Genomic DNA, 18,783 nt, shown 5'->3' with positions numbered 1-18,783 from the left:
GAGGAACAGCATCGGAATCGTCTAAGGTGGAATTGGAGGAGAAAGTCCGAGTGAAGAATCTGCTTTATCAATAAAAGAAATAGCTACGGAGCCATCATAATGGAAATGAGGAGGAAAGGATGATGAGGTAAATATGTTAGAAAGATTTCTGGGAAGGTGCCAGAAAGGGTGGGAAATATTTGAGTTGGAGAGTTGACAGCTTTTACTCCATCCATCATCCAATCCTATGTCGCCCCACGAGGAGTGTAAGAACCCAGGGCTAGGCAAGTTGGTCCTGACATTTAAGATGACAGTGACCAGCCTCACTCATCCTTGTGTGGCACTGCATGAGCTACAAACCCCAACCACACCTTGGATATAAACCTTCACAAGCTCAATCGACTGGAGCACCTTAATTACCCACTAGACCACCAGGTGCCATAATATGGCTGTATGGTTACCACCCAGCATAGTACAGAAGGTTCTCAATCTTCGATCAGTTTTGGGATAAAAAAAAACAATCGAAATGGGATTTATCAAAGTGCGAATTAATAAACTTATGGAAAAAAATAAATGGGACCAGTGTGTCGCCGACAAACCTACATCAACTTTCACGTATACACTTATACCCACCCAAAATATTAACACAGCCATATATTTGCTTATATTTAGTACATATTTACTTACTATTAGCAATAAAAGCAAGAAATACAGGCTGCACACACTTTAATATAGAAAGAATGAAGCTCAGGTGGCGAGTGTTGGGTTCCGAGACAATTCCCTGTCAAAACATGGATGATTCCCCGTCAGAACAATTCGCACCCTGGACGATTCCCCGTCATTCTATAAATATCTATCTATCGCCAGATGCCTCAATCCCATTCAGGGTGGCCACAAACAAATCGCCTCCACGTTGCCCTGTCCCCCACCATTTCACTGCCCTGCTCCCAACTCTCACCCCCCTCTCTCATATACCTCTCCACCCCATCCCTCCATCTCATCCTCGGCCTCCCCCTCCCTCTCCCCCTCATTCACATACACTATAACTATACAGTATTTCAGGGGGATCCATCAGAGTCCATGTTCAATAGTGTAGGCTTTGGATATTACAGTATTTATTAGTTGCACCTTTAGTCAATAATTAACTTGTTTCTTCCTTGCTGTAGTCGCCTTTGAATTATATTCTAGCATCACTCATAGCTGTCTTCATTAACGACGGCAAACTGTCCTGTTATTGTTATGGTGGCGAAGTGTCCCGACCGGTTCCGAGGCGATGGTTGAATCACTGTTGCCAGCCACCACTGCCACCCTCACTGCCATCACTCGTGCTCGCCCCAACCCCGCTTGAGTGAACACCTGCTTCCTTATCCTTGTCCCAATCACCATGGCCACTGCTGTTGATGCTTTCACTGCCTCCATCATCACAAAAAAGATTTCAAACGTTTGAATGAGGGCAAGCTTCACCAAGTGGCCAGTAGGTGGGATGACAGATGAACAGATGGGCTTTGACTTGAGCTCGCAACCCGGCTTGAGTGATCGAAGCATGACTTTTGAAATCAAAGCACGAATTTTGGACGAGAAGGCAAGTCTGATTGAAGTACGAAATATCGAAGTAAGATTAACTGAAGATTGAGAGCCTACTGTAAATGGTTTCCTTGTGTACTGGAAACCATCTGGCTTGTCCTTCAGTGTACAGTTACCCACAGGCAGAAGGAAGAGGAAAGAAAGAAAGAAAGACAGAAGAAAGAATGAAGGAAAGACAGAAAAAGGAAGAGGCAGGAAAGAGGAGAGGAAAGGGCAGACACCCAAAGCAACACTACACTGAGTGAGTGGATGGTGAGCGCCCCCACCTAACTGGAGCTTTCAGTATAGATGGAACTTTTTAAGCACGGCGAAGAACAGATTTAGCATGATTCTGCACAGAAACATAAAAAAAGATGTGATTCAGGGGTGGGTTGGCTTTGGTACTTTTGTAGGCTCTCTCCTTGTTGCGGGCAGCATTAGAACAAGCGTGATTAAGCCAAGTTTTTTTTTTGTATTAGTCAAAGGATAGGAGAAAGGAATGTATGCTTCTATGCCTGAGATAATAACCTGTGTAATGCACAAGGCACACTCAGATGGCTCCCCGACATAGAATCAATAATCATTCCAGGGAAAATCAAAGAAGTACTGCCTGAGGGCCTCCCAGTCAGCAGCTAAGTGCCACAACCGATGTTTCTTTGGATGGTACACAGGCCATACAGGAGCAATAGGACAGGTTAAGGTAATAAGGTCGTGACTGGGGGAGCCCAAAGGGGAGGAAAGATTAACAGCGTTAAGTAGAAGGATTAATTGTAAGGAAGAGGTCAAGTATGTTACAGCGCTCTTCAAGGTGATGAGGGATATGGGTAGGGAGCTGTACGAGCTGCACTACGTCATTAAGGACAGAAAAGATGTAGGCTTGTTCACCAGGTGGATCAGTGAAAGGAGAGCCAAAGGTGGTGTAGAACATTGAAATCTCCTAGAATGGAGATTTCAGAGAAAGGAGCAACGAATAGAATGTGTTCCATTGCGGAAGTAAGACAGTCGAAGAATTTGTCATAGTCATTAGAATTAGGGGATAAGTACACAGCACAGATATATTTAGCCAGAAAATTACAAGAAAGCCAAAGCCACAGAGTAGAGAATTTAGATGAATCAAGTTCAGGAACATGAGCGCAAGATATGTCACTGCATACATATACACAACAGCCACCTTTGGCTTTGAAATGAGTATAGAGAAAGCAGGAGGATACAGAGATGGGTTTGCTATCAGCTGCCTCACACTGCTGAGTCTCAGTTAAGAAGAGAAGGTGAGTTATGCCCCCACCCCCCCCCAGAACTCCAAGGTTTGGTTATACAAAACCATTTTTTGAATTTTGAAGAGGATGTGTAGTGTGTAATGTGCTTGTAGTTTGGTGCTGACAGTAAGAGAAACTTGTACTGGTGAGTTTACTGAAACACTGAAAAAGTACGGCAAAGGGGATGGTCTGGAACTAAGCCCTGGGGCCGATGAAACGGGAGCTTCAGCTCTCCCTGTCATCTGCTTCCATCCACCTTAGGAGTACTGTCCTGCTCAATTGGCGCTAGTCTACTCCCCTGCTGTATGCTGTGATCATCTTCCTTTCATTCCATCTTGTGCGTGCAAGACCACTGTAACACCATCGCTATCACCAAATATGTGCAAATGCGCAATGGAATGTCCAGTGTGTGACAGTAAGTGGAGTGATAACTTTTTGTGTAAGAAATACTGGAACTTGTCACTTGGAAATCATGTCTACTAAAGACACTACCCCAAGTGGAAAGCTTTAGAGTTACTGAACGCACTTAGGGAAGCCTCGATTTTTTTTTTTTTTTTTTTATGTGACCCTTGACCCCCTATGTATTCCCACTGAACCTATGTTAAATCAATATCAATAAACAATAAATCAGTATGTGATAGGTTTTCACTTTATGTAACCCCATGCCATACAGAGTCAACTATCTTTACTTCCTACTGCTGTAGAAGACACCACATTGACAGCATGATCGTTTTGTTTTGTTTCATTTTTTAAGGCTCCAATATGCTTGCATGCGTTGGCCTTGGTCACCTAATGGCAGCTCTTCATGCTGTATGATCTATGGCAGCCTCCCTGTTCAGTCCCTCAATCTTGAGGTCACATTTAATGACCTCGTTCCACGTCTTTCTCGGTCTACCCCTCGCAACCCCACCCCCAATATTAACACTTCTCACCTTCTGCATGCAATTATCATCCCTCATCCTCTCCACATGCCCAAACCATCTCAACCTACCTCTCCTCATCACAACACCAATACACTCCAGTCCCATCCTACCGCTCAACTCTTCCTCGCAACCCCATCCCCAATATTAACACGTCTCACCTTCTGCACCCAATTATCATCTCCCATCCTCTCCACATGCCCAAACCATCTCAATCTACCTCTCTTCATCACAACACCAATACACTCCAGTCCCATCCTACCTTTCAACTCTTCCATCGTAAACCCAGTCCCCCCAGGCCTTGCACGCAGGGATGCACTGCACATCCACCTAATCATTGTCATTTCTGTACATTTGAGACTGCGAATATCCTCTTCCTTTCCTGCCCAGGTCTCACTACCATACAGCATCACACTCCTAACACATACTGCAAACATAGACCCCTTCGCACGTAGGAAGAGACCTTTCAGAGTCAGGAGAGGCAACAGCTCCCTGAACTTTTTCCAATCACTTCTCACCTTAGCCACAGAGTTAGCTCCAGCCCAACCTCCAGCACACAACATGTCTCCCAAATAACAAAACTCTTCCACACACTCAAGAGACTCACCAGCAAGTTCAATCCTTTCATACCTGACATGATATTCAGTCAAAACTTATTGATTTTTAGAGGACATTTAATAACCACAAAGCAAAGATGCCTAGGGGGAGTTCCTTAACCCCTTCCCTTCTGATGGGACTGACTGATGTCAAGCAATTCATTGTACTCAAAACGTCAACCAAACTGGTGCCACCAGAGACTACATGATAAATCCCAGAGAAATCTGCTGTATTTGGCATCCCACATAGGTAGTGGATGTTGGAGTGGCCCTGGTGAGAGAGGGTAGTGTTTGGAAACTCCCTGTACTGTTGTTTGCAGATGATACTGTGTTGTTGAGTGAAGACGAAGGGGAGCTGCAAGGCTTGGTGAATGAGTTTGGGAGAGTGTGTAAGAAACGGAATCTAAAGGTGAATGTAGGGAAGAGTAAAGAGATGGTCTTTGAGAGAGGTGAAGTCAGTGAATGTACTGCGAGGTTGGATCGTGAGGAATTGGAAAATGTGAGTACATTTAAGTGCTTGGGTAATGTGATGAGTAAGGATGGAGGTTTGGAGGGTGAAGTGCTTCAAAGGGTACAGCAGGGTAGAAAGGTTGCTGGTTCCTTGAAAGCAGTGATAAGAAACAGGGAAGTGAGCATGGAAGTGAAAATGTTACTACATGACAGTACTGTGATACCAACTCTAACGTATGGAAGTGAAGCTTGGACGTTGTTGAAAGGACACAAGTCAAGAGTGAGAGCAGCGGAAATGAGTTATTTAAGAGGAGCCTATGGAGTCACATGGAGAGACAGGCTGACAAATGAGGATATAAAGGAGCGTTGTGGTGTGGACGTGATAGGAAGCGTTAGGAGGAATACACTGAGGTGGTTTGGCCATGTGGAGAGGATGCAGGGTGAAAGACTGATGACGAGAGTGTATGTGAGTGAGGTGGAGGGGGTAGAGGGAGGGGGAGGCCGAGGATGAGATGGAGGGATGGGGTGGAGAGGTATATGAGAGAGGGGGGGGTGTGCGTTGGGAGCAGGGCAGTGAAATGGCAGGGGACACGATGATGTGGAGGCAATTTGTTTGTGGCCACCCCGAATGGGATTGAGGTGTCTGGCAATAGATAGATAGATAGATAGACAGACATAGGTTCCTAAGGATGCACACAGACACCTACCACCTGAGTACACAAGTACCTGTGACAATGGCTTTTTCAGCTGACTATGCAATGATATGTTTCTTTTTGCGTACTGTACAGGGTGTACCGTGAACCGGGGTGAATTCGGACACGGGGTGGTTTCGGACGAAATTTGCATAAAAAGATTAAATGCTACGCAGCTGCTAAACGAAGAAAGATATCGTATATATTTAAACGGGATAATGTTGCATAGGTTTTGTAAAATGTTATGTATAATTATCTTTTTAAAATATTATGTTCCACTGGTGAATATATTGTAATAAAGACAATGCTATTTTTTGGTGAAAAAATGAATACGGGAAAACTTGGTCTGGTGTGAACGAATCATAACAAACCGCACGCTTATACACATTTAGAGGTTTACTTTAACGTCTAACTTGAAGATTGGAACAGAGAAAGGGTTAAAATCTGCATTTTAAATGTATGTAAACATGACATGAGTGAATGTGTATGCATTTTTGGGATTTAAAGGGGTAACTTCGGACAATGGATATTTAAAGGGTTGAGGTCAGACAGCATATCTAATTTGCTTTTTTTATATGTAATAAAACATATTTTGTACGATGTACACAGTCTGCATGCTTATCTTTGTTTTTGCTGCTAAGAAATATGATGTGAGAACACATATTATTTAAGTTACCATATGGTACGGTACCGGTATGATATCCTTATAGTTCGTCTCCACTCCCTCCTCTTGTTCCTCATCTACTCACCCCTTCCATTCCTAATTCCTGTTTCTCCTTCCCAAGCTCCTTCACTCTTTAGCTCTTTCCTTCCCTATCTTCTGTTCCTCCATTCCAAGTTCCCTTTAATTAGGCATTTAAATAGCCGGCACGCTTTAAACCGTCCGGTCAGTCAGTCACAATCGTGCCTTTAACCTGCGCATAGCGTGGGAATGTACTCCCTATAATGTATATGTATAATCAACTAAACTGGGGTTGTAAGTCAATGGAAAATTTATTTTTTCATCTATTTTTGCTATATATCACTACTATTTACTTGTAATTTTTCTGTATTTTTTTGTATTTTTTTCAGCAATTTTTTTAAAAGTCGCGCAGTGTCCGAAGACCCCCCAGAACTGTCCAAACATTCAGCTGAGCTACTAGGGGCCCATTTCAGTGCATTTCTAATGAGTGTCCGGGGTCACCCCAAGGCAGTCCGAAGTCTCCCCAGTCCGGGGTGACCTCGGACACCTATAAAATATTTTACTACGTCTAGATGGAGATACTGAGATTATCTGGCTGTTAGATACTTACAGGTTATTGGCTCACGTACGTATGTAATACTTAACATCAGTATTTTGGCCAAAATAAATTGTGTCAGGATGAAATAACCTTCAAAATCGTACGAAGTCACCCCGGTTCACGGTACTCCTTTTTTATGCATGGAAGAAGGAACCAAAGGCTAGAAGCCCACAAGGATGTTCCCTCAAGAAAAATAAAAACAAGTGAGCCAAATTCAAGATACATTCATTACAAGATGCCTGAACACACTGCATTTAAAAGACTGGAGGTCATAGGCAGTGGGAAATACAGAGAGGGGATGACAGTTCCAGAGATGACCCGTCACATACATGAAAGACTGGGAGTAACAGTTAACTCTTGCATTAGAGTTGGACACGAAGGGGATGAGAGTTTGTTGCTAGATGGATACTAAGCTGCCACCATAGTGGTGGAGGGATGCAAGCAGACAGTTCAGAGGAGCAGTGATCACTGAAGTAGTGATAGAAAAAGAGATAAAGATGCAACAATGCGGCGAAAAGACAGGTTGAAGGAAGCCAGTAAAAGGAAGAGAGTTAATGAGATGAAAATCCTCTGCCTCTACCTTGTTGAGAAGAGTTGTACTGTATGTGGGGAGCTTCCCCACACATGAAAGTTGTACCATACACATGGGCAAATAAAACCCCTGTATAAAGTCAGCTATGCAGGGGTAAGGAAGGCATAAAGTCAGCATAGCACACCTGATCTCTTGGAAGCAGATTTTATGAGAGGTAATATGATATTTCCAAGATAAATCAAGAGACAATGAAACCCCTAGTATGTTCAAAGATGATGCAGGATTAAATTGGATATTTTTAAAAATTTGTGGATATTCCTGCAGAAAATTTTATTTTCTATTCTCCCTTTCTTGTAAACATATGCTGGGAGTTCTTCCATTTACCTTATTAATTATTTGGCAGACAAACACTAAACCATACTATGAAAACAATTTACCAAACAACATACGAATATAACGCATTTGTGTGATCAGAATATAAGGCTCAACAACTTACCTGACTTTGTGACGCAAAGGTAAAGGCCATGGGAGCATCAGAGTATGCCCTGGTGCCTGCTCTGGACACCTGACGTACAAGGGTTGAAGATGCACGCAAGAACATTCTGTATGAAAGTATGGGAAACAGATGCTACTGATATATTATTTAACTTCTTAACGTAAGTATTAGATAAAATCATCTACATAATATTACTGTGGCTGAATCTCCTGAATAATTCCTGATGAAAACCTATGTACAGAATTTGCTTGATGCTGCATCCTGTGAGTGGTGGTCTCAACAAAAGGACCTCTTGGCATTTCTGGAGTCATAAATTCTTGATAATGAAAATACGTACAGTAATCAATCAGAGAAAGTTTAAAGATGGTAAAGTCCTTATTCCTCACCCTCAAAATTAGCAACTGCTGTACTTTATTGCTACTAGACATCTGTACAAAAGAATGTAATATTTTGATGGCGTGATTAGCTAAAGATCCATACAGCACAATTTGGGCAAATTTTTCTTTCAGAGGAGTATATTCATTAATTTAACCATTTTAACAAATGGTATGTAACTAACTCACCAAAGATACACTATAAGGCATATTTCCCTCACAGATCAAAAACTAACCTGTCTGGGTACTGAGACAAAAAAAGCATCCATGTGGGACTCAAAAGTACACAAACATGTATGAGTACATGCATTCTATGGGATATGAAACTGAGTTGTGAGAAGTGTACTGAGAAGTGAGGTAGTGTATATTTAAAATTTTAATCCATAATCCACCAGGTTATTTTGGTGTCTGGAAACGGTTTATACTGTTCTTTGCTGATGATGGTTACTGTACTGTTACATGACGATGTATGGGAGTTACAAGGTTTGTTCAATGGGATGGATTTATGTTAGATAATAAATTTAAAATGAATGTAATGAAGAGCAAAGATCTGGTCTTTGAAGTAAATGCTGTTATGGAGTGCATAGCAGTCTGGATGATTAGGAAATGGAATATCTGAATGCCCTCAAATATTTAGGTAACGTGATGAGCTGGTAGGTGCGGACAACTATCATCCACTCCCTTGATGAAGTGCTGCGTTCTCTCTGTAAGTCTGTCTCTCTCTCTCTCTGGTGATTCGACATTGAGTTACAGTTTAAATGGTTTCTTGTATCTCAGGAAAAAGTTTCCAGTTCTGGGTGGAAACCATGTAACCAAATAACACCTGCGTGGCTTGTGAGTTATGGCACTCCAGCCAGATGGAAGCTGTATGGGTTCCATCTGAGGGATGGTTGGGGTTTCTTGCTTGCATAATGTCACTTAATGGAAATGATGCTAGTCACTTTTGTCAAATGTCGGGAGTGAGCAGCGTAGCCCCCGAACCCCTACACTCCTGTATATAAGGGGCAAAATGGGATTGGATGAAAATGATGTGATAAGCAAGGATGGAAGTTTATGAGGGTGAAATGCTGCATGAACAGCAGAAATAAGGAACAGGGATTTGAATAGAAGTAAAAAGTTGCTGCATGACAGTACCATGATCACTCTAACAATTTTTGGGAGCTTGGCTGGCATATTAACTGAAAACTCCTTATGCATAAAAACTGTCTGATTTTCATAATATCAAGTCCTTTCTTTTGCATCCACTTTAGCTCAATAAAACATTAAATATATTGTAGTACTTTATTTCCAAACTGCCCATTTCCAACATTTGTATGTAAGAGTTAATGGTATATACTGTACCAATTTAATCCTAAGTAAGATACAAGGTATTATGCACATGTTCACTTGCCAGGGCTCTCTACCTTTAAAGTTCTGATTTTCTTACTGGTTGGTTACAACTGGGATACTGTGACAGGAAGCTGAATATTGGCTTCATAAATTTTTAATATATACACCTTCGGCTTTGTTTATGTGAATGTTTACCTGGCTTCAGCCATGGCTTCATGACTTTCCAAGGGCATCAGCTTCGGCTTCATGAGTTTTGAGGCCCATGTCTGATACTAAACTCATTGTGGTTCATACAAAAGCCCCATTCAGTTAAATGAGGTTAGTCTGGCCTCTTCTATTTGCACTCACATATCATGGAACAGATCATCATTTGGTTCGGATCTGAATCCAAATTTTGTCCCTCCGGTTTGTGATAAAAGAAAAGGATGATCTGTTTAGGATCATAAATAGCTGGTCATGAGGCTGAGCTTACCTGTGATGTTTTCCCACAGCTCTGCAAGGCCCTTCTTGCCACGGATAACGAGGACAGTGACTATCTATCTATTGCCAGACGCCTCAATCCCGTTTGGGGTGGCCACAAACAAATCGCCTCCAAGTCGCCCTGTCCCCCGCCATTTCACTGCTCTGCTCCCAACTCACACCCCCCTCTCTCATATACCTCTCCACCCCATCCCTCCATCTCATCCTCAGCCTCCCCCTCCCTCTTCCCCCCCTCCACCTCACTCACATACACTCTCTTCGTCAGTCTTTCACCCTCCATCCTCTCCACATGGCCAAACCACCTCAGTGTGTTCCTCATAACACTTCCTATCACATCCACATCAACACCACAACCCTCAGACGGACAGTGACGATTAGTTAAATTACCCGCCTACAATTTATGCTGGAGTCAGTTTAATGACATGTGGTACTATATATTGTGGTAAGTGGGAGTGCTCACCATCCACTCACTCGATGTAGTGCTGCTCTCAGGTGTCTGTCCTTTCCTCTCTTCCCTCCATTCCTTCCTTACTCTTCTGTTTTTCTTTACTTCAATCCATCCACGTCCTTCTGCCTACAGGTGACTTTACACGTCCTCTTTTGTCTTTCTGTCCTTCATTCTTTCCTCTTCCATCTGCCTGTGGGTGACTCAACACTGAGTGACAAGCCAAATGGTTTCCTGTACACCAGGAAACCATTTACTATGCTGGGTGGTAATCATACAACCAAATTATGGCATATGGTGGTTTAGTGGGAAATTACAGCGCTCCAATTGAACTGAGCCGGTGAAGGTTTATATCTAAGGGGTGGTTGGGGTAATGCCACTCAGGGATGAGTGAGGCTGGTCACTCTCATCCTAAATATCAGGACCAAATTGCCTATCCCCGGGCTCCTACGATCCTCATGGGGCAATGTAGGATTGGATGATGGATGGTACTACATACAGTATGTATGCCTGCATGGAAGACTGAAACGGTAATCTTCAAGTCGACAGGGGATCAACCTACAGTATTTTGCCATTTTCTATCCTTCATTTTTTTTTTTTTTAAACCAAAATCCATGCCCCCCCCCCCGTGTTTTCAAGTTACTTGGGGGCTGAAGACGGGCGCACACCATCTTAGAATACCGTTTCAGTACAAATCTTCCATCAGTGCTGTTTTCTCCAAAACTAATCCAAATAATTACATAACTTATACTGGGTATTAATTCTAGCCAACCCATACCTAACTTATTTTAGTAACCCTAACCTCAACAAAACTTTTGTAACCCTAATTTATCCTTACCATACTTTTTTTTTTTCTTTGTTTTTAATGTGTCCAACTCTGGATATGGGCTTCAGGGCCTATCCCAAGGCCCCGTAGTCCTCCTACACATCTCTATATGTCACCACCAGCACTAACACCCACTGTCCATACTAGTGCTGTCTTATACAGGACTGGTGGACTGGTATTGGCAGGGGTATTTTTGCAACATGTCAGTGGGTCTTCTGGTAGATCAGTAAAGTCTGCTTTTTATGAAATTCAAATCCTTAAACTGTTCCCTACCCCAGCCGGAATTCAATCCTGGGCCCATTAGACAGCGGGCTGCCTCTCTACCGATTCAGTCACTGCCTAATTTATCCTACCCTAATCTTAATCTTCTCTGTCTATATATTGCCGGACACCTTAATCCCGTAAGGAGTGACCACAAACAAATCGCCTCCATGTCACCCCATCTCCCGCCATTTCACTGCCCTGCTCCCAGCTCACATCCCCTCTCTTTCATATACCTCTCCACTCCATCTCATCCTTGGCCTCCCCCTCCCTCTCCCCCCCTCCACCTCACTCACATACACTCTCCTCATCAGTCTCTCACTCTCCATCCTCTTCACATGGCCAAACCACCTCAGTGTGTTTCTCCTGATGCTTCCTGTCACATCCACATCCACATATCTTAATCTTACCTAATCAAATTAACCCTAACAACCTAATTAACTAATGTTAACCGGCTGCTTTCTGCATTTGTAAGTTGTGATGCATTCATAATGCAGTGCGAAAGGGTTCCAACAACTCAATAAAAATTGTATATTCTTTGCTTACTGACGGACACTCTTTATCCATCCGTCCATCATCCAATCCTACATTGCCCCATGAGGAGCATAGGAGCCCGGGGCTAGGCAGTTGGTCCCGACATTTATGATGCGAGTTTTCATACATGAAAAAGCACTTCTGAACATTCACAATGTTCCTGAATAAACTTTTTTTTTTCTCTTTAATAATTGAGAAAGTCTCACATCCTTGAAGTACACCTCCAGTGGGGAATAATTATACCGTACATAATTTTGACCAATATTACTCTAGATGATGAATCCTTCACTGTGAACTGAGTTGGGCGAGTTCATATTAACATAAAATAAAAGGTGGAGATAGGAGTTGGAGAAACTCCCCTCCCCCACCTTATTTACTGTGTGTGTTATAAGAACCATTTGCAACAGATGCTTGTAGAAGAGAGTGTTCAGGATTGTTTAAATTCAGTAACGAACTTGTTAATTTCACAGTCGGATGGCTGGGTGCGTACTGAGAGTTTACCCTTTGTTTAATGGCAATCTCACACAGGCGTATTGGCTCAATCTGATCATACTTCACGGCCTCCACACTTTTATCCGACTACCACTAATCTAATTACAGAATGCCCTACAACATAAGAGTAGACTACTTCCTATAAATCTTCACCTGATGCCACTGTATAAATAAAATGTCGTAGTGGCCAAGAAAATAAAAACAATTTTTGGAGCTAGGAGAATGATTGTTTATGATCCATCTCAACCCTGCTCTAGAGGTGGGTTCACAGCAGATCATGGATGCTGCTGAGTCATGGCCGACAGATCTCAGGATCCGGGTTCAACGGCCCAAGTAGAACATCACCTGACCATGGATCTGTGGTGTGATCTGAAACGGATCCTCATAAATAGAAAAGGGTATCAGTTAGCTTGCGCTTGGCTCGACTAGGTTAGGATCAAGGAAGAATAAGGTACCATACGATAAGGTAAAGTGGATATGGTTGTTGTACAGGATGTGTTAATGGGCTTTTGTTCCAGAGGGCTTTTGTCCTGTAGATTTAGTCCAACACTTGTTGTCAGTACACTTCGTGGGTGCCTGCTATTGCCATTGCATAAATAGCTAGTATTTGATACTTTTTCAACACAAGTTTCTACTGTAATACAATATAGTACACTACCTCTTGCTACTATGAAACATTGCTTGTACATGTCTATGTTGTACTATTCACCTATACAGAATGTTAGCTGGTTTAAATAAAGCCAAGGAAGTACTCTGGTAAATTTTTACAAGTTGCCAATATACCCCTCAGGTTGTGCAGTATATTTTTCTGGTAGTTTTTTATTAGACATGAGTGATTTTGACCTTCATTTTTGATGGAAATGCTTCATTTTGCCTCTTTTCCAATCATGAACTCTGACTAGATGAGGAGATGAAGTGAAGCATTTTCAACAGAAAATGAAGACAAAAATCACTTGCATCAAAAACCACCAGAAAAATATACTGCACAACTGGTTAACCTAACCAAACAGACCTAACCTAACCGACAAAAAACGAAGGCAAAAATGACTCAAATTGCATAAAAAACCACCAGAAAAATACACTGCACAACCATTAACCTAACCAAACAGACCTAACCCAACCTGCTACAGTGGAATGCTTACCTTAGAGATAAGATGATCCAAGTTGTGCAGTATATTTTTGTTTTTTTGTTTTTTTATGCAATTTGAGAAGATTAGGAGAAATACACTGAGGTGGTTTGGACATGTGGAGAGAATGGAGAATGAAAGACTAACTAGGAGGGTGTATGTAGGTGAGGTGGAGGGAGGGAGAGGGAGGGGTAGACCGAGGATGAGGTGGAGGGATGGAGTTGAGAGGTATATGAGGGAGGGGGGGGTGAGTTGGGGGGAGGGTAGTCAAATGGTGGGTGACAGAGTGACTTGGAGGCGTTTTGTCTGCAGCCACCCTTTGCGGGATTAGGGCGTTGGGCTATAGATAGATAGACAGATAGTGATTTTTGCCTTCATTTTCTGTCATAAATGCTTCATTTCACCTCCTCATCCAGTCAAAGTTCATGATTGGAAAAAGTGGCAAAACAAAGCATTTCCGACAAAAATGAAGTTCAAAATAACTCAAATCTCATAAAAAACTACCAAAAAAAATACAGCATGTTTTCTCAAGAACTCAACGGCTTCCTCCAGTTCCGAGTGGAAATGCTTAATAACACAAAAATAACCAATATTACACCTGGTGCACAGATCACATCCTACTTCGTCAGAAGCCACAGCAAGAAGGATTTGAATTTTCTACCCAGAAGGAATCAAAGAGCATGCTTCAAACTGATTGACAGAAAACCATCATGTGACCAAAAGTATGCCTATGAGTGTCTGAAACAGACCTAGAAGATGCATGAGCAGCTGACAGAAGGAGAAACACACATACGAATGCATGCATATTTTACATGGGCTGGCAGTCAAGATCCAAAGTATGGTAATTTGGGAAATTATTAAATTCAACAACTCTGTACACATCAATTTCCGAATGGGGTTATGGGGATTCATTAGCTTTCTTAGGTATTATACTATGCATTTATGGTGGTAATATCCTTGAAATGTATATTGGCAACTTGTAAAATAATACCAATACTCTGAGCATGCAAGTTTATGGACTTATAAAACCTCTAACCCTGCTGGAAGCTATAGGCCCAGTCATGAGCTACAGGCCAATATCGCAGTGCTCGTTTTACGTACAGGTTGTCAGAATCCCACGCAAGTTTCATCAGAGAATTACAACCAAATATGGCAGCCTCCATGTTCTGAGCATAGCCCGTAAGAATTCACATAACTGTTACCTCCTGCTACGTGGAACTTGGAGAGAAACTTCAACATAAAGCCTTCTGAGTCAACGGCACTGGATGCATAAAGTGCCCCCATGCAGAAAGTTCTCCTAATGGGTAAAATCAAGGGGGTCTAGGGGATACAGTCCCCCATTTAGGATAGGTTAGGTTAGGCTAATTCTAAGACACTTTTCTTCTATGACATTTTTGTTGCAAATTATTTTTACTTTACTCCTGAAGGTTACGTTAGGATAGGTTATGTTCAAGAGTAAAATCAAAACAATTTGTGACAAAAATGCCACAAAAGAAAAGTGTCTTAGAATTGTCGGTATAACTTTAGATGTAACCAACGTTACCAATTTTCATTATATTACGTCCCTGAACTATTCTAAGACTTACCTTTTAAGCCTAGTTTGAGTTGGGGAGCAAATTTTGTAGGGGTAGTCATATAGTGGCTTAGGTTAGGCTATCGCTCAGCAGTGGATGAATGTCGCGCCATATTGGCTGGTGCAGGCGTGTGCACTTGGGTCTATGTCAGGCCCTAGGTTAGGTTAGTTTAATGCAAAATAGTGTGTTTTTAATTAATTTTGATCTTGATTTTGGGGGATACACCCACTTTTGGAAATCTTACTCAAAATTCCAAAAGGGGGATTCTCCCCCCAAAATGAAGGTCAAAACTAATTAAAACACAGTATTTTGCATTGGAAAACATAAAAATAGTAATAAAAGAAAATGTTGGTTACTTCTAAAAATTTACCGAATTGTCTAAAATACCGAAAAAGTTAAAAATCTTGTAATTCTGTTAGGGGTTGAAATGATAATTTCATCAGAAATTTAATGTACAGTACCCTCGCGTCCAACACACGTTTGTCCAGCACGATTCGCATCCAGCATGGAGAGCAAAAAATTTGTATGATTTAATACAAATTAAGTACTGTATAACGGGTGCGTAAGCATAACACTGACGAAGCTCCGAGAAGTGGGCGAAATCCGCAGAGTTCGCCTCTAGCGAACTCTAGCATGATCACCCCCGGTCCAACACGGTCATACTGGACATTTCCGTGACGCTGACAGCGAATCAAAACGTATGATCAAGTAGCCTCCCCAGCCCGCTATCATGAGATCGTGATGTTGCCCAATGAAAAACGCTTCTGTTCTCACGTGATGTCTTGTTTAAATTTCTCCCGCCACAGCGCCACTCAGTCGCATAATTTGCATTGGATGGTGCTTTTTTTCCGCTGCATTTTCTGCCCTTGCAACTGCATTTTACCCTGCTCACAATGCCTAGGAAGCCTTCTAAGAACCCCAAGAAGCGGCGGCACCACCCTCAGGCCACCAAGTTAGAATTCATCATCGAGAGGCAGAAGAAAGGGGAGAATTTCAAAGGATTTATGAGGGAGGTTGAGGAGAAGCAGCAGCCATTACCCGCTTGTGACGCCAGCAGCCATCCTCCAGGGACCTAGTAGGACTACCTACAGTCTCGGATATCACATTCCATTCCCAGCAAGCCCGCCAACACTATCCTAAAAGGTTAGTTATCATTCATAGTACAGTACTAATTATAATTACAGTTGTACCAATAAATGTATAGGTATATGGTAGGTATTTAGGGTGACTTTTCCTAGGGTTGCTTATGGGGAAAAATGAATTCATTTTTCCCCATAAGCTCTGTTGTTCATCCAACACGTTTTTGGTCCAACACGGGACCCATGCATGACAGTATTACCGTGTTGGACGCGAGAGTACTGTACAAACACATGAACTGGTGATGGTTCCTGTGCAGGCACAATTGATCTTGTGCATGTGCATTAGAGTGAAAATCTGGTCAAACCATAGTATCGGTCCCACAGAAAACTCGAACTTATTCTACCTATCAGCCTATGCACCTCATGTTGCTGTACTTACCAGGATGTGTCGTTGTTCCTGGAAATGAAAGATTTACGAGAATACTGCCAACGGTCATACCACGTTGAGTACACCGCTTCCCGCCCGATAAGCGAAGTTAAGCAACGGTGGGTCTGGTTAGTACTTGGATGGGTGACCGCCTGGGAACACCAGATGCTGTTGGCATCCCTATGTGTCAAGTGGGGTTGGTGGAGGATTAGTGCCCCTCCCTGTAAAACAATTAACTCTAAGCCCTTGGTCACCTCGTTTGGGATACATGGCGTCTGGCAATGAATGAATGAATGAATGAACGAGAATACTGATTTTTTCCTTCAGTACGGTACAGCTAGAGCCTGGGCCGAGCCGCTGTGCAGCCATGTTTACCACCAGCATCAGCATCAACAGTCTCTCTTACACTGTTGTCAGTTTTTTATAAACCGGTACATTTTAAACTGTTATATGCATTTGATGATGATTTACACTGACTTGGCAACGTTGGAATCATGTGACTTATCAAAGCCAATCACAGCTATCCCTCTCTCTTCATCAACCAATCACATTTAATTTCCTTACGCCAATGAGAGAAGTTTCCCACACTCTGCCAGATTCAAAAGTCAGTCTCGTCATGTCTCTCCTATGCACTGGGTGTGCACTGAAGCCTTGGGAGATTTTCAAGGCTTTTTACCAAGAACCTGAGGCTTCCCTCGATTTTCAGCGTTGGCACGGCATCCTTCCAAGTCAGGTGGAGTGTCCTCACTGTCAAGTACGACTTCAGTTGCAACAAGAAAAGCATCTCTGGGTGTGCTGCCAGTGGAGTCTGACCCACCATCTCCAGAGTAAGGTAGGTTAGACCTTGTGGGGGGGGGTTAGGTTAGGTTAGGTTAGGTTGGTTAGGTTAGTTAGCCTAGGTTAGGTCAGGATTATTTTTACTTCAAACCCTGCCCTCTTTCCAAGGCTTCAGTATTGAAATGATAATCCAACATGGATGGTTCCAATGGTTTTTGGTGTGATTATTGATGATTTTGACTCAAATTTCTGTCAAAAATCAGTAGTTTCTGTGATAACAGAAAATGGGTCATCTCAGAAACTATTAACTTGTGATAGAAATGAAGGTCAAAATCGAACGAATCACACCAAAAACCGTTGGAAGCACCCAGGTTGGATGAAAAAAAATCGCTGTGGGACTGATACTATAAATTCACTGAAAAACTTTATGCACTAGGGAACTTGTGCAACCTTCACTGGCCCCTGGTCACAAACCATAGGATATAATGTATCTTCAATGACAAGTTGTCCAACACCAACATAAATCTGAATAATCTTTCTATGGTTAGCTCCCCAAACACGAGTAAACACATTCACATTTATGTACATCAAACGAATGGCTGCACTTAACTTTTAACATCATCTGCCAACGGCACAAAATAACATGTCTTTCTCCGCCACTACGTGCAAAAAAAAAAAAATTGTTCTGTTACATCAACTATTATTATCAGTGGATATGACACGGCTACACAATTTCCTTTGCAAATGACACCCCTGTATATGGGTACCCGGGTAAGGATAACCGGTTCCCAGCCTGATTTCCAATAAGATACCCATCAATTTCTGTCAACAACATTTTAGCTAATGTTTAAGCCAGTAACTTTCAACTTCCATAATATTATCACACAATGCAATATGCAGAGCGGTAGAATAACAATACTTTACCTGAACACCCTGTGTAATTGGCCTCAGCAGAAGTCACTTCACTTCTTGCAAGTACTAGGTACAGAGGGCAGCACCAGCCTTATGAAAAGCAACCACAGCTCTATAGTATGGAGAGGCAGATCTCTGCCGCGAGCGTATGACTTTGGCCGCCATATTGGAACACCAGCACTCAAATTCAAATACTTTACTTCCACTAAGCACTGGTTATTAATAAAGATACACTCATCGTTTATAATATAAAACATATATGGATTTTTCTTTCTGCCTAGTTCAACGAATGATATCGGGAACATTTAGGGATTAGTGCCCCTCCCCAGAAAACATGTAACTAAGAATACGAACAAGAAGCCTCGGCTGACCAATTTACCAA

General features: G+C 42.3%; 1 protein-coding gene and 1 non-coding gene across 2 annotated transcripts in view; one reads left to right on the top strand and one right to left on the bottom strand.

The window, feature by feature from the left end:
* Positions 1 to 18,519, bottom strand: part of ATPsyndelta (ATP synthase, delta subunit) — a 64,750-nt gene extending 46,231 nt beyond the window's left edge. The window contains exons 1-2 of the mRNA XM_080268164.1: positions 18,414 to 18,519; positions 7,765 to 7,870 (exon numbers count right to left, since the gene is read on the bottom strand). Of these exons, the coding sequence (XP_080124290.1) occupies positions 7,765 to 7,869 (105 nt within the window). The 5' untranslated portion in view covers position 7,870; positions 18,414 to 18,519. The remainder of the gene's footprint in view (positions 1 to 7,764; positions 7,871 to 18,413) is intronic.
* LOC145394316 (5S ribosomal RNA) lies at positions 16,771 to 16,889 on the top strand. The gene has a single exon (XR_013896388.1). It is a non-coding gene; the product is annotated as a 5S ribosomal RNA (ribosomal RNA).
* Positions 18,520 to 18,783: the final 264 nt, after the last annotated feature.

This window comes from Coenobita brevimanus, chromosome 26 (genome assembly GCF_032717465.1).
Source record: "Coenobita brevimanus isolate Jiangsu-jjx chromosome 26, ASM3271746v2, whole genome shotgun sequence".
NCBI lineage: Eukaryota > Metazoa > Arthropoda > Malacostraca > Decapoda > Coenobitidae > Coenobita > Coenobita brevimanus.
The sequence above is the reverse complement of the archived record's forward strand: the minus strand, read 5'-3'. Positions and strand labels throughout refer to the sequence as shown.